This window comes from Schistocerca serialis, chromosome 1 (assembly GCF_023864345.2).
Source record: "Schistocerca serialis cubense isolate TAMUIC-IGC-003099 chromosome 1, iqSchSeri2.2, whole genome shotgun sequence".
Taxonomy (NCBI): Eukaryota; Metazoa; Arthropoda; class Insecta; order Orthoptera; family Acrididae; genus Schistocerca; species Schistocerca serialis.
This window is the reverse complement of record NC_064638.1, coordinates 1,051,846,374-1,051,861,873: the sequence shown is the minus strand read 5'-3', so window position 1 is coordinate 1,051,861,873 and position 15,500 is coordinate 1,051,846,374. Positions and strand designations below refer to the sequence as shown.

General features: G+C 37.9%; 1 protein-coding gene across 2 annotated transcripts in view; it reads left to right on the top strand.

The window, feature by feature from the left end:
- The window catches only part of LOC126415193 (GATOR complex protein MIOS), a 212,146-nt gene that overhangs the window by 61,526 nt on the left and 135,120 nt on the right, over positions 1–15,500 (top strand). For both annotated transcript variants that reach the window (XM_050083411.1, XM_050083412.1), the window contains one exon: positions 5,961–6,094. In XM_050083411.1, the coding sequence (XP_049939368.1) occupies positions 5,961–6,094 (134 nt within the window). The remainder of the gene's footprint in view (positions 1–5,960; positions 6,095–15,500) is intronic.

The following is a 15,500-nucleotide window of genomic DNA, read 5'->3' as shown; positions in this document are numbered from 1 at the left end:
AGATGAAGATTTTTATGGAAGGTAATTTAGTGTATAGTACAAGGAGTTTTGTAGATTTAATTTATTAAATTCAAAATCTGGTGAGGGTTTGTATGATTTTCTGCTGGATGCTAGTAATAATTAGTAAGGATTTTGTAGAAAAGGAATTTGTACTATTTTGAATTTTCTGAACAATACATTTGGATTTATATAATTTTTAAGTGAGATTGTCTTAATTAGTGTATGTACTCCATCTCATCTCTTACCCTGCCTTAACTGAATGATTTAGGATCAGGCTGTAGGTATGAGGTGTATACCAAAACCAAGGTCCGGTGATCAATATTTAACTGATGGTAGGACTGAATGAAGTTCCATGCATGTAGTGTTGTTTACCGACTCTTTAGGAAACTATTGCAGTGTTGGTTTGATTCAGTAGTTATTTGCCAGTCAGTGAAAGCAGGTCGCAATATCCAAGACAGTCATTTATCCCACAAGTTCTGAAGTGTGCGGCATGATTTGGTTTTTGCTCGTGAAAGGATCTTCAGATTTTGAAATCCATTGTGAGGTATACCCAGGGTATGGACCTGAAATAATGAGTGACAAGCAAGTTCGGAGATGGTGTTGTGAATTTCAAAGTGGCTGCACAAATGTTCATGCTGAACAATGGTGTGGCAAGCCCAGTATTGGGGCGACAACATAATTGGTGAAGTGAACCAAAAACTTGAAAGTGATCAGCAATTGATGATTAGTGTTCTGGCTAATGAATTCCAAAATATTGCTTGAAGATCAGTTTACAGGATTACCACAGAACATCTTGGATTTTGCAAACTGTGTTTGAGATGGAATCCAAACATGCCCATTTATCAGCACAAAGAGCAGTGAATGCATAGAGCACTATGGACTAGATAGGTATTATTTGTTTTACTACATTGTTATGGATGATGAGTCATGGATTTCGTACACCAATGCAGAATCAAAACAACAGTTGATGCAGTGATGCCATTCAAGTTCACCCAAACCAAAAAAGTTTAAGAAATCTCTGTTTTTGAATCAGAAAGTGATGGCTACCATCTTTTGGGACAAAAAGGGAGCCCTTTTCATTGATTTCATGGACCATGGATCAACAGTTATAGCTAACGTGTAGTGTGAAATGGTACCCAAACTGTGATGTGTGGTCCAAAATTGATGCCGTGCAGAACTGTCATCTAGCATAATCCTCCGTCATGACAATGCACCCCCCCCCCCCCCCCCCCCCACACTGCTGCCAAAACTAAGGAGAAGATTCAAGATTTTCAGGGGGAACTTTTTGAGCACCCTCCATACAGTCCTGACCTTGAATCAGGTGACCATTTTCCTATTCTTGCATTTGAAAAAGTTGCTTGGTGGACATCAATTTCAAAACAACGATAAACTCAAGACTGGCACTACAAATGATTCAATTCTCAGGTGGCAGACTTCTATGCAGAATGGTTAAAGAAGCTGGTGCAGCATTACAGAAAATGTCTAGATGTGGATGACGATTATGTGGAAAAGTAAAGTAGATATGTAGTGAAATATTACTGTCAATAAAAACCTTTTCTCGTGACCTTTTTTTCTTGGCTAAGTGGACCTTAGTTTTGGCATATGCCTCGTATAACTGATAAATCAATTCTGTTTATAGTTTATTCCAGATATCATGTGGAAGCTACTATTTTAATTATTACTCTCTCCATAGGCTTGTCATAGTAGGGTGTTAGAATCAATTTTTGGGATGTGTGGGGCTGATGCTAGTGGTGTCCATTCTGTAGAATTGATGAAGATCTGTATCGTCCGGTCCACCCGTGAACTACCTTGAAGCGAGGGATCCTGAAGGGAGGGTTGGAAGGATATATGTCTTTGGTGTCTTTTTTTTCTTCCGTAAGTTTTAACATTCCTGATCTCACTTCACTTTTCGTAGCTCTCCACATGGGATACCATTCAGTTCTCCTCCTTTCCACATTCAGTAGTCAATGGAGTGAACACTTTGTGTGCATACCTATTATCACAAGTCTGCCTGAGTTGTAGCATTGCCCAAGTAGCTCGCAGATGAGTTATTCTAATGTTTGGCACCAGAAAGTAACTTAAAATTTTTCTGTATTTCATTTTTAAACTGAATGATTGATGTAGTAGCATATGTAAGAGGGATGATGTGACACCTGCTCAACAGAAGATCAAGAAACTATGACCATTTGACTTTGGAAAAATGATGATGTTGGTGATGATGATGATGATAATAATAATAATAATAATAATAATAATAATAATAATAATAATAATGATGATGATGATGATGATGAATACAATGAAGTATATGATCATTTGAAGTAACTCAAACTAATAGGTTTTAAGAAGCAAAGCACAATGGTAGGAATGTTACAAGTAAATAAATAATCAATGAAAATGAAAGACAGACATAAATCGTGTGAAGGAAAATTGATCCTTGTTGTAATGTTTAATGTGTGAAGTAGATTTCTCAAAAAATTGTAACATGCTTACTCATTCATGTGGGTCGACTTCTGTGGTGGCACAGAATTTTTTCGGAATTAAATTCGTGTTGTTTTCCTTTTCAGAGGAGTGAAGTTTTCTGTAACCTCACTGTCTATAAATAAGTAAATGCGTTGGTAGTTGACTTTATGTTAATGATTGTGCTTTCTAAATAATGCACAGACGTGTATATCTACAAGGGTTGTTTGATAAGTGCTAAATTTCCATGAAAGAATGGATCACTTTTGTTGCACATTCGTGGTTGGTAAGCTTGGTCGTTCCAAGGTCTCATATAAAGAATTACATCAATGTACAGTGTACTGTTCATTGTCGACAGCTGCCTGAATTGGTCAGTGTGTTGACTGCAGTTGAAATGGGGGGAAACAGTGTTTTATGCTGATATTAAACATTTTAATTTGAAGGGTTGGTCTGCTGCACAATTCCGAACAGAAGTGGATGAAGTTCACATGGACTCTACACCATCATTGACAACCATTTACTTCTGGATTAATGAATTTAAATGTGGTTGGACAAGCACTGAAGATGAAGCGCATTCCAGCCATCCAATTGAGTGCATCACAAAAGAAACCATTGACAAAAGCCATGATATGGTAACATAAGGCCACTAAATAATTGACTCGAATGATTACTGAAATTGTAGGCATCTTAGATGAGAGAGTGCGTAACATCCTGCACAGGGAAATGGCTATGAGTAGCTCTGTGTGAGGTAGGTGCTGCAATTGCACACAGTTGACCAAAACTGCATCTGGCACAACATTCCAACACAGTACCCGGCGGAGTTTAATCACAACCTGCAAGACTATTTGCACCGAATTTTGACTGTTGATGAAATCTGGATCCATCATTACACACCAGAGTCAGAAAGGTACTCACAGCAATGGACAAGGCCTGTTCAAAGTGCGTTGAGAAAGGCAAAGACCATTTTGTTAGCTAATAAGGTGATGACCACTGCATTTTGGGATTCCCAAGAAATAATCCTCATTGATCACTTGGAAAAAGGCAGAACTATAATGAGACCCTATTATGCTTCATTGTTGGATTGTTTGAAACTTGCAGTGGCTGAAAGAAAAGAGACCAAGGATAGTACACAACAAACTTCTTTTTCACCAGGATAATGCACCATCCCGCACATCAGGGAGAACAATGGTGAAAGCACATGAATTGAGCTTCGAATTGGTTTCTTATCCACCCTTTTCACCAGACTTAGCTCCAGATGACCTCTTCCTCTTCCCTAACTTCATGCTTGAATTGAGATTTGAACTGGTTTCTCATCCACCCTCTTCACCAGATTCAGTTCCCAGTGACTTCTTCCTGTTCCCAAACTTGAAACTTTGTCTTAGTGAGAATAAATTTCATCAAGTGAGCAAGTGAGCAAGTGATAGTTACTGTCAATGAGTATTTTGCAGAATTTGACAGAACCTAGAACCTATTTTGCCGATGAAATGAAAATGTTGGTGTATCGCTGCACCAAGTTTATATCCCTCAAAGGAGACTATATCAAGTTGTAGGATGAGCTGTTTATGAAACATTTTTTCTTGCTTTTTTACCAGACTTACCAAAACACCTTCTACATATGATATTATGTGTTTGTCGAAATATTCATTTGTGTTGTATTATTTGTTTGAACTACTCCTTGGTGGCATGTGGTGGTTGTAGTTCACCAGCAGATGCCTTTATGTTGCAACAAGTAAGGTGTGGAGCTTCCAACTCCATATGGACTGCATAAGAGGTATTGGAGTAGGAAATGTCAAGAGACATCAGTGAACACATTATTACAAGGGATTTATTAATGGTTTTGTAAAATATCTGCAGATTGTTTTCGTGTAGATGAAATGTACTCTCCATGCAGTCCTAAGTAATCCAGCTTGTAATAAATGTGAATTGTTATCTGTAACAGGGAAGCTCAACAGATGATTTGAGAATGTAAATGGAAAACCTCAGAAGAAAGTGAATGTATTTCTCGTGAAATCCTGTTGGATTTATTTAGAAAGCTTTTATTTGGAGATAACTGAATGACCACTGTGAAACCACCGAAGTATATCTTACATAGGGATCATGAGAAAAGGATAAGAGAGATTTGGGTACATACATAGGTATTTAGACAATCCTTTTCTCTCACTCAGTATGTGAATTGAATAGGAAAGAAAAATTATAATATTGGTATGATGTGCCCTCTGCTGTGCACTGTGCAGCGGCTTGTGGGGTATTTATATATAAAGTGCCAATCAAAGAGTTTCCATTGGAGGGCATTACTGCAGTGTATATTCATGTAGTGTCACTCCAGTGCAGGTATATAAGCACCAACATGTAGGCAATGGATTAGTGTGGCATTCATGTCTTTCTGACGTGTGTGCAGCAAATGTAGAAACATTAACTTTGGTGAGGTTATTACCAAATGCATCCAAACAAGAAGAATGTTTATGAGGCAGCATGTCTGACACAAACTATCATTGTGAAATAGTGTGCCAAGTTCCATGCTGGTTGCGATTCGACACATGATGTCGGTCGATGTGGCAGCCCACCCTCAAGTGGGAGACACTTGAGCATCTGCCCTGTAACCCTGATCTTTTCCCGTATAATTGTCATGCCTTCGGTTCTCTTAAGAAAGCTCTTGGAGGGTCAACGATTCTGTCAGATGGAGACATAGAGCAGGCAGTTATGGATTTCTTCACAGAGCAGGACACAGTGCTTTGCCAAAATTAAACAGTATCTTCAACTTGGCGCATCAGTGGGATGATTGCAAAACTGCTTACAGTGATTTTGCATGATTGGCGTACTGATTCTGGACTAGAAAGTTTTCAAACGGAAGTTTTTTGATGCCTCCTTATAGATGTAAATGTATGTGTTACTTCATAAATGAGTTTCAGATACCTTCTGAGAGTCCCTCTGTGAAACTATTTACAAAGATAGGAAGAATCACATATATTAAATTGTACTGAATGAGCTACAATTGGACAAGAAAGCCCAGATTATTCATGTGTTTGAACCTTTAGGCTGCACCAATTGTGCTAATACTTAACTGTTAAAATTTTCCGAGTCCCTCTGGATGAAATGTGATGTTTTCAATGACATAAGGCATTTGACACACACACACACACACACACACACACACACACACACACACACACACACACACACAGAGAGAGAGAGAGAGAGAGAGAGAGAGAGAGAGAGAGAGAGGGGGGGGGGGGAGGAGGGAGGGGGGGGGGGGGAGAGAGGTAGGGAGGTAGGGAGGTAGGGAGTGCTCTGTAGAAGGAAGGATGATGGGCATTTTGTTATTCTTTTCTAAGTGCCTGTCTATTGTTCAATGCCTCTTCTGTTTGGTGGATAGTGCTTTATGACCTTATAAATGTACAATGTTAATAAGTATTTAATATTTTTTAATAATTTTATTAGTTTGTTACACCTCATCACTCAACTTTTTATTTCGTTTTGAAGGCATTGCTTTTGTGTTTCAGCCTGATATATCTCAGAATGGAAGATTAGCTGAGGATGAAATGCTGAACTCTATTTGGAAATGGGTTGGTGTAGCTCAGTCTCTTGTTGAAGAAGGGGTTGTACGTGCAAACTGTGGCAGAATTCCTGGAATTAGGTAGGCCTATTGTTTGTTCATGGTAGTAGCTTTTTTTTTTTTTTTTTTTTCCAGATGTGTCAGATGGCAATAAGGTGATGTTGATTGGAGTGTACTTTATAGATGCTTGTATAAATCTGCTTCTTCCTCTTCTTCACTTCGAGATTTAGGTTACCACCTGTCCCATTTTTATGGTGTTTTCTGTCTTCTGTCCTTTTCTACCCCCTTTTCCCTCTAGGCGCATAGCACATAGTTGCTACAGGAAGCTTAGTATCTTCCGTCCTCTCAACATGATGCACCCACCTGCATCTGGTGTAGATTACTTGTGCTTTTAGTTCCGATTTTATGGTATATTTTTGTTCCTAATCCTGGCCTCTCTTATATATCCTATAATTCTTCTTAGGATTCTCCTTTCATAGTTTTGTATTTTTGTCATTATTTTATGCGTCGGTACCCAGCTTTCTCAGCCATACAGGCATTTGAGAGATGTCATGGTATTTCAAAAGTACCTGGTCTACTTTTATTTTTTAAAGTGTTACACATGGTTTCAGATACTACTTATAAGTTTGTGAGTTTCTTCTTATGACTCTGTCTTTATTATTATTAAGTTCACAGTCATAAGTAAGTTAAAAAAAAGTTCTACCTTTATGTTCCAATGACTACTTTGGTTTTTATTAGCTTATTTTCACTCTCCGTTGGGTATTTTCAGTCCACATATTTCAGTGACCTGATAAAGGTGCTGTGTGAAACATTGCAGTTTGTTTTCAGTTTCTAGTTATAACATTTTCAGAATGCAGTTAAATATTTAAAAATTTTCTGCAATTACGTTTATACATGTGTCAATGTTTTGTTTACTAGTTCAATGATATCATTTATGTAAATGTTTAAAAAGTTAGGTGCACAGAGATGCCTTTTCTAGCTCTCTTGTTCATTGTTATTTATCCAGACTTCTCTATTCTTAAATACATTGCCATTTTTGTCCACTCATAAAGACTTTTCACCACCTTAACCTGTTGCTGTGGACAGTTTTGTTTTTCTGACATAGTCCATAATGAAATCAGTTTCATCAGAGAATTATACTACTTTTTGTCACAACCAAAATTTTACATTTGGTGTTTCATTTTGAGTAAGTCCGTTAATGTTGACTTCTGGTTCTAGCAGGTCATGAATGTTTATTTAAAATCACATTTTGTGACATTAAGGCTTAAACTGTTAGCTGTAAACCATCTATAGATCTGTTCAGCTATCGTATGAGCTGTGCCTGGTAAGGTTGACAGACCCTTTGTTAGTATCATCAGCATACAAAATTTTTTGAAGAAGTCATTGGAAGATCTTTTATGCAGGTTAAGAACGATAGTCACCCCTGTACCAATCCTTGTGGGATCCCATATGTTATATTCCCCCTTTATATTAGTTTAAACTCTGTGATATGGTCTGCCAGGGAAGCTCTCTGCTTTCTCTTGTGAAGGTAAGCTTCCACCCGTGCAGTAGGAATACCATTGATGCCATAACACCATAGTGTACCGTGTAGAATATTGTGATTTACAAAATTATGGACTTTGGCAAGGTCACAGAATAAGTCAATAGTAATTTTTTTGTTGTTTAGCTCTGGTAGAACTTAATTGAGAGTCTTGTATTGCTTTTTCCTGTACAGAAGCCAACTTGGAAGGCAGTTAACAAGCTCTGCCCAGTTAAATGACTCTGTATTCTATCATAAGCTACTTTCTCAAACACTGAAAAATTGGAATGAGTGCTAACAGGCCTGTAACAGGAGATGGTTTCCTTATCTCCAATTTTGTAGGTGGGTGAAACACAGCATATTTAAGTATGTCAGGAAATGTGCCCCAAGGCATTAATTGATTACAAAGATAGCTTATGTTAATCCTACCAAGTCAGCACACGATTTTAATATCAAACTCCAAACATCATCATAGCCTGCAGAAACAACCTGTTAAATTTTGTAGTCTCTTTAGTGGTTGCATCTCTGAAACTTGTGTCTGTTGATGGTGCATGCAGTGTCTGCACAAGCAAATCTGATGTGTCTGCATTTGATCATTTATTAGTGCTTGCTTCCACTGCAAGGAAGTAATATTCGAATTTGGAAGTGTCACCATTTCCGACAGAGCTATTTTCTAGGATCTCAGTTTTATTTGCATTGTTAGTTTTCTTTAATTTTGTATAATAATGTACCAAATTATTTTTAGCGTGTTCTTGGAGTTCTTTTTTTGAGCTTAGTGCATAGTTCACTTGTTTTAATTACAGATTGTAGTGTTTTACAGTAATGTTGGTAATGGAGTTTCTGTTCATGACTACAGGCTGTCCTCTGAATTAGGCAGATATCTTTCTTCCTTGCACAAGATACTTTAGTTCCAGAAATTATCCATTCCTTATCCTGTTTCTGTTCAAATCTGACCTTTTTTTAAAGGGTTAAATTTTCTGCTTCGTAAATTTCACCACAATGTTCTTCCCATAGTTTCTCTCTAAACACCACAATTCAGCTATTTTCTATGGTCCTGTGATATAGTGCTTTTCTTCTATGATTTGTATGTAACTGGTCAGTATATTATATTGTTAACATATGACCACTACATTCAGGCAAACTATGAGCTATTAGTTTAACAGGTGAATCACTGCAAGTTGTTGTGTCTAAAACAGATTGTCAGTGGCTGTTGCACTATCTTTCAATCCTCTTACAAGGGGACCACACTTGCTTGTCATCGCCAGTTTTGTCCAGATTTATGGTGTATGCAGTCTTGGCCAGAAATGAAAGTGACAGAAGTGGAAGTTGCAGATGGTCAAGTGTTTACAAAAAATATCATTTTTGATGTGAATTGGCTGAGGCATCAGCTATTTATGTTAGTGTATTTTCCATGCAGTGGTTGGCACAGCAGCAACTATTTTTAATTTTTACTTTATTTATACTGCAAAAAGCTAAAATGAAGCTCAGTATATTGTAGTTACTAACATTTTCATATAAGGCATGAAAAGGAGAGGCAAAGGAAAATACGGGATTGCGGATAAATTTACAAGAAGTGATTTTAAGGTGTACATGGGAACTTCATGTATAAAGTTAGGTACATTTTATTTCTTAATCGCTGATGATTTGCTTTACAGTTGATGATGTGGACATATTGGCATGATATTGGTTGTAAAATAGGGGAAGCAATAATTTTCTCAGGATCTTGCACTCATTATAAATGCTATATTTTTACAGTTACTTGGTCGCTTTTAAAGTTTCTATTGAAAAATGAACTTGGTGTACATTGATAAAAGATTTTGTCTTGTCACATTGTTTGATAGAAAACCGCACCTAATGCAGAGTTTCGCCAAATATTGGTGAGGGTGGCTGGAGATGATGTACAGTGGAATGTATTGTAATGCACTCTTCTCAGTGTTTGATTTCTGTGTAATTTATTTGTGATCCCAAAATTTACTTTGCCTTTCCTTTTCATGCAGTTATGGAAATATTATATATTTAGCATTATTTCAGTTTGTTTATGGGGTAAGTAACAATTGCAAATAAAAAAATAAAAAATGACGTTTCCACATAGGCACTTAACCCCCTGACCCTCAGATCACTATTCTGTAATCTACTCACTGCACCAACTGCTGGCTGGAAACTGTGCTAGAACTAATGTAAATGGCTCATGCCTCGCCCAACCTATGCCAAAAATGCTATTTTTTACTAAATGTTTGGCCATCTGGAGCTCTTATGTCTGTTACTTCCATTTCTGGCCAAGCCCTGCATTTGCCATAAATTTGGAAAAAATTGGTGTTAATGAAAGATGCCTCCTTGTTAGATAAGTTTACTGTTGCAATTAATCCAAAGCTAAACATAAAAAGCTCTTAAGTGCTCTCAATTTGTACTAACTGAAAGAAAATCATCATTAAAATCTCCTCGAATACTGATTCTGCAGTTAAGTTTGCGTAACGTCATTAAAAATGTCTCTGGCTGCTTTATGAGATTTAAGATGCTTCCTACTTGTCAGCTGTAAAATGTCCGTGCTTCAAGGTTGTGAGTTTTCTGATTGACTATTGCAGCACAGCATTCAGAGAGCTTTGTTGAAGGGTCAGAAACATCACTCCATTTTTTTACATGTATAACCTATGTTCATTTCCTTTTACTGTTTCTGAGGTAGTACAATGTTTGCTTGTATCTGTCAAGATTAATCTTTTCAGTTTCAGTGATTTGTATGTGATGTTCTGATATGCACTTCAGATCTGCAGACATTTCGTCTGCCCTATAATTGTCTTGTATGTGTATCAGCAGTTCATCTTTTTAGGTTTCTATACCTTAGCTGGTAAAAACAGAACCCACATAGGATCACATTGTGGTCCACTTGTCTGCCTGCCTGCCTGCCTGCCTGCCTGTCTGTCTGTCTGTCTGTCTGTCTGTCTGACTGTTAAGATCCCTTTTTCTGAGTAACAATTAATGCCACATTATAAGGTCTATGATATCCTGGTGATGTGAAAAATTTGAGCTTCTAATTCCATGTGGTCAAAAGATATGGCCATTTATGATACAGACTTCAGTGCTTGTAAACTCACTCATCAAAACCTATAGGGTGCTTCCCATTGACCTAGAATCATGAAATTTGATGACAAGTAAGGCTTCACAGAAAAAAAAAAAAATAAATAAATAAATAAATAAATAAAAATAAAAATAAAATTGTTACAGTGGAACTTCGATTTTACAGTTTCTTATTTTACGTTTTTCGTGATTCTATGCCACAAATTCGTAGCCCCTATGAAAAACCCATAAGCCCAATGCTAAAAATTCCCTGTTCTTATGTTTCTTTGTAGTAAAGTTAACTCGATTCTTTGTTCTTACTTGACGTCTTACTTGCCTTTGTCTTGTTTTCTTCCTATTGACACTTGATGTGACTGAACGAGTTATAAGTGGCTTAAAAGACAGACAGTTTGCCCTGTGGGTGATGGCACACTTAATATTTCAGGTAGTTGCGGAGAGGAGAGGCATGAGAGAGGAAATTTTGATGTAATTCACGATTGGCATTGCCAACACGAGGTGCAACGTTTAGCTTCACCATGCAGTGATGATGGATTGTGTAGGTTTCACATTATTTTTTGCAGGAACCCATATAATCATGATGTGATAGTGCTGTGAAGACAACCAGAAACAAGGCTATTGATTTGTTGATCGCTATAGTGTCAAGTTGACATCGACAAATCGATGAGTGGGTTAGTGGCAGGAGAATGTCATTTGTAGCAAGAACTCCTTGGGGAATATGTTTATGGCTGCACAATGTGCGAAATAGCGAAATATTTGTGACGAGGAAGAATATGAATATTATTGCTCATTGTTCCATTTGCAGCAATTTCAGCTGTTGTCTTGGGTTCCTGCCTAACCACACACTTGGAAATCACCACATATTTGGAAATAAACAGCAAAGTATTTGTGACAAGGAATGAAATGGATTTTATTGCTGCTCGTTTCACTTGCATGAATATAACCTGTTGTCCTAGGTTTCTGCGTAACCCCACAAGCGGAATTCACTACACATTCGGAAATAAACAGCCAAATATTTATTTCATCCTTCTTTCTCTAACCACACAGAAATGTTTAACAACATCGAATATTGCAGACCATATTGTGTTATGGTTGTAACGAATGTGATAACAAAGCTAAATTGAGGGGGGTTGGGGGGCAGGCAGTGAGTGCAAACTCACTAATTATTTTTATTTTTTGCAGAAGGAGAATGAAATTTTTTGTGAACATACTTGGAACATTTAGCTATACATTGAGCCTACTCAATGTAGCCTGCATCAGCTGTGACGCATCTGTCCCAACGTTCTTTCCATACTGTAAATGCACTTTGATAAAATTCTGGGGATTGACTTGTACACCATCGCTTGACACAGGAAATAAGGTGTTTCTCACTATCAGATGTTTTACGGGGCAGGTGGGTCTTCAGACAACCAAAGAGGTAAAAGTCAGATGGAGCCAAGTCCGGACTGTAGGGAGGATGAGGAACAATTTTCCAACCCATTTTCCTGATTTTCTCATGCATCATAAAGGCTGTATGAGGTTTGGCATTGTCATGGTGTAGTCTGATGAGCTGACCCTGAAGCTGTGGTCTGTTTGTCTTGATGGCACGTCGCAGCTTGTCCAGTGACAAACAGTAACAGTCCTGGTTAATTGTGGAGCTAGGTTCCAAAAAGTCAATGAAAATGACACCACACTGATCCCAGAAGAAGGAGGCCATCACCTTTTGGCCTGCTGTTCATGAAAGTCTCGATTTCTTCTTCCAAGGGGAACCTGGATGATCCCACTCCATGGATTGGGTTTTGCTCTCAGGTTCGGGCAAAAACAACCATGTTTCATCCTGGGTAATGATGCCGTCAAAACACTGTTTCCACTCTTCAGTAAAAGACTTCATGAGACCCTCGCATCATGAGGATAGAACTGATATTGCATTGGTCAGACTGGAAGCTTCTAGCAAGTAGTTGTGCAGTAGCCTCTTACAAATAGCATTCATATGCAAACCATACTTTGTATAGTGTGACCAAACAATTTCTGTCCTCCTCTTTATTAGTTATCCAATCTACTCTTCAATCTTCAGCATTATTCTGTAGCCCATCTTTTCAAAGTCTTTTATTTTCTTCTTACCTGTGTTGCTTATTGCCTGTGTTTCACTTCCACATGAGGCTACAAACCAGACAACTAATTTCAGAAAAGACTTTATAATATTTAAGTTTATGTTAGATGTTAACACGTATCAATTTTTTAGGAATGTTTTCTTGCTGTTCCCAGTTTGCTTTTTATATCCTCTTTATTTGGACTACAGTCAGTTGGTTTGCTGTCAAGAGCAAAACTTGTCTGTTGCTTTTGGTGGCTCATTTGCTAATCTAATCCCCTCAGCCTCAACTGATTTAATGCCCTTACACTCCATTACCATTATCATACTTTTAAAGATTTTTATTGTATAATCTATTTTTCAAGACGCAATCCATTCCATCAACTTATCCCTCAAGTACTTTGATGTCTCAAAACAGAGTTTGAGTTATTGGCAGACCACAAGGTTGCTATCTCTTCTCTCTGTACTTAAATGCATTTTCGAAATTACTCCTTGGTTTTATTGCTTGATGCTTAAGAGTACAGACTGAATAATTATAATTGAAACTATGATGTCATGATTCATCATAATGTCCAGCAAGAAAACTAAAAGTATTTACTCTGCAATATTACATTCAAGCAGCCTTGCCTCTTAATTTCAACGTACTTTTTGGGCACTTTTGTTCTCGTGCATAAATATGCTGTGAGTGTAATTGTATAGGACCAGATGAAGTGGATGAGAGAGAAGTTGTTAAGGTTGTGAAGGAATGAATAGAATGAAAATAGGATGTCTTGGCCCTGAGTCGAGATCATGAAGATGTCATCAGTGAATCTGAACCAGACTAGGGGTTTGGTTTTTTGGGAGGTTAGGAAGTTCTTCTCTAGATGGCTCACAAACAGGTTGGCATAGAAGGGTTCCATGTGGGTGCCCATGGCTGTGCCACTGGTTTGTGTGTATATCTTCCCTTCAAAGGAGAAACAGCTATGTGTCGGGATGGATGTAGTTGGTAAGATCTATGAGGAATGAGGTAGTGGGTTTGGAGTCCGAAGGACGTTGGGAGAGGTTGTGTTTCACAGTGGCAAGGCCTGGGCATGAGGAATGTTGTGTATAGGTACGTGGCATCAGCAGTAATGAGTATGGGTACAGGAGGTAAAGGGGTGAGGATGGTGGAGAGTCAGTGAATGAAGTGGTTAGTATGTTTGAAGTGAGAGGCTAGGTTTTGCACATTTGGTTGGAGGTGTTGGTCAACAAGAGCAGAAATTCTTTCAGTAGGAGCACAATAACCGGCTACAATGGGGTATCCAGTATTATTGTATTGGATATTAGGGAGCATTAAGATGGTTGATGTGAATCGTGAATCTCAGGTAATCCATCACTTCTTTGCTCTTCATTTTCAGAGCAGTGTGGTCCCATCAAATAAATTGAGATGTCCCATATTTTTGTTGTAGCTTTCAATAATTTATGATCTTTTGCTGCTGATATACATTCTTTCTTTGTCCCTCTCTTGCACTGTCCCACAGGCATTTTTCCTTTTCCAGATGATGCAAGGATGATGCTGGTTTGTTGTCAAATCATTTGCCAAAAGAAATCTGTCCATTTCCTCATATGGAAAGCTCTGTTGCACCATGCCCTGTCTTGCTCATTTCATTATCAGGCTGTAGCTTATTCTCAGCTGGGATTCTGCTTCTTTGCACTGTTCAGTTGCCTGGTAACTTCACTGAGAATGAAGACAGTCCTTCAGCTCAGTGAATCTAAAGTATCTGGCCCTGTAACTAATACAAAACCTGTAAAACCTCATCACAGGCAACCTGCAGGCTATTTTGATTGTCCATTCCTAATTTTCTTTTATTATTACAATTATCATTATTGTTATTATTATTATTATTATTATAGCTGCTTCCCTTATTATCTCTCAATCATAGCGAAACATGCCAAACTGATAGCAAATTACTGCTGAAAATTTACAATTGAACAACCTTTGTATGCGATATAAATCCACTGTGTAGCATACAACACACGTGTAAAATTCATAGTACAAAATAGTGGAAAGTACTGTCTTAGTACTGCGAAGAGTTAATATTCCATTAACAGTCTGTCGACAATAAAATACTATTGGTTCTGTGTAGATAGGACACGAATAAAATAATGGAAACACACACTTATTGGGGCTTGACATCATTTCACTATTCTTCCATTGCGTACATTAAGGAAACAGTGACTAACTTCGATGACTGACAGTGCTGAGCACTGAAGCGTGTTGCAGTAGGTAGTGACACATTATGGAAGGTGAGCAAAGTATTAGCACATGTATCTTTGTCATTAACATGGGTTCTGTATAGGGTAATTCTAAATTAGTTACCTAACAGTAACATTAAATAACACAGATTTACTTGCTTGAAATAATTCATTGTCAGTTCTGAGAGTGACAGAGCATCAAGTCTCTTTCTACAAATGTTGCCTGTGGCTTCCTCTTGTTATACAGCATATATCCCATATGTACAAAATTTCTTCTCTGATGCACAGGAGCATGCCCATGGGCAGCACTGACCTTTCTCTCGATGTGCCACTCAACCTGTTTCAACAAATTGATCATACAATAGTTTTATAGTCGTTGCCTGAGACAGAGCTTTGTGATACTCTTTTCTGTAGCTTCTTCTTGCAGCAATTGGTGATGGCATTTTGTGGTACCCAAGCAATACTTAGCATGTTCCACATCACAGTGTGTCTCCATTCTTACTGTGGTCACACACTATTTCCACTCAATGAGAGAACAGAGCGACATTGGGAGGCATAGGATTGAAACTTGAGAACATAACACAAGTTTGAAGAGCTCCTGAAATTGTTTATTGTTA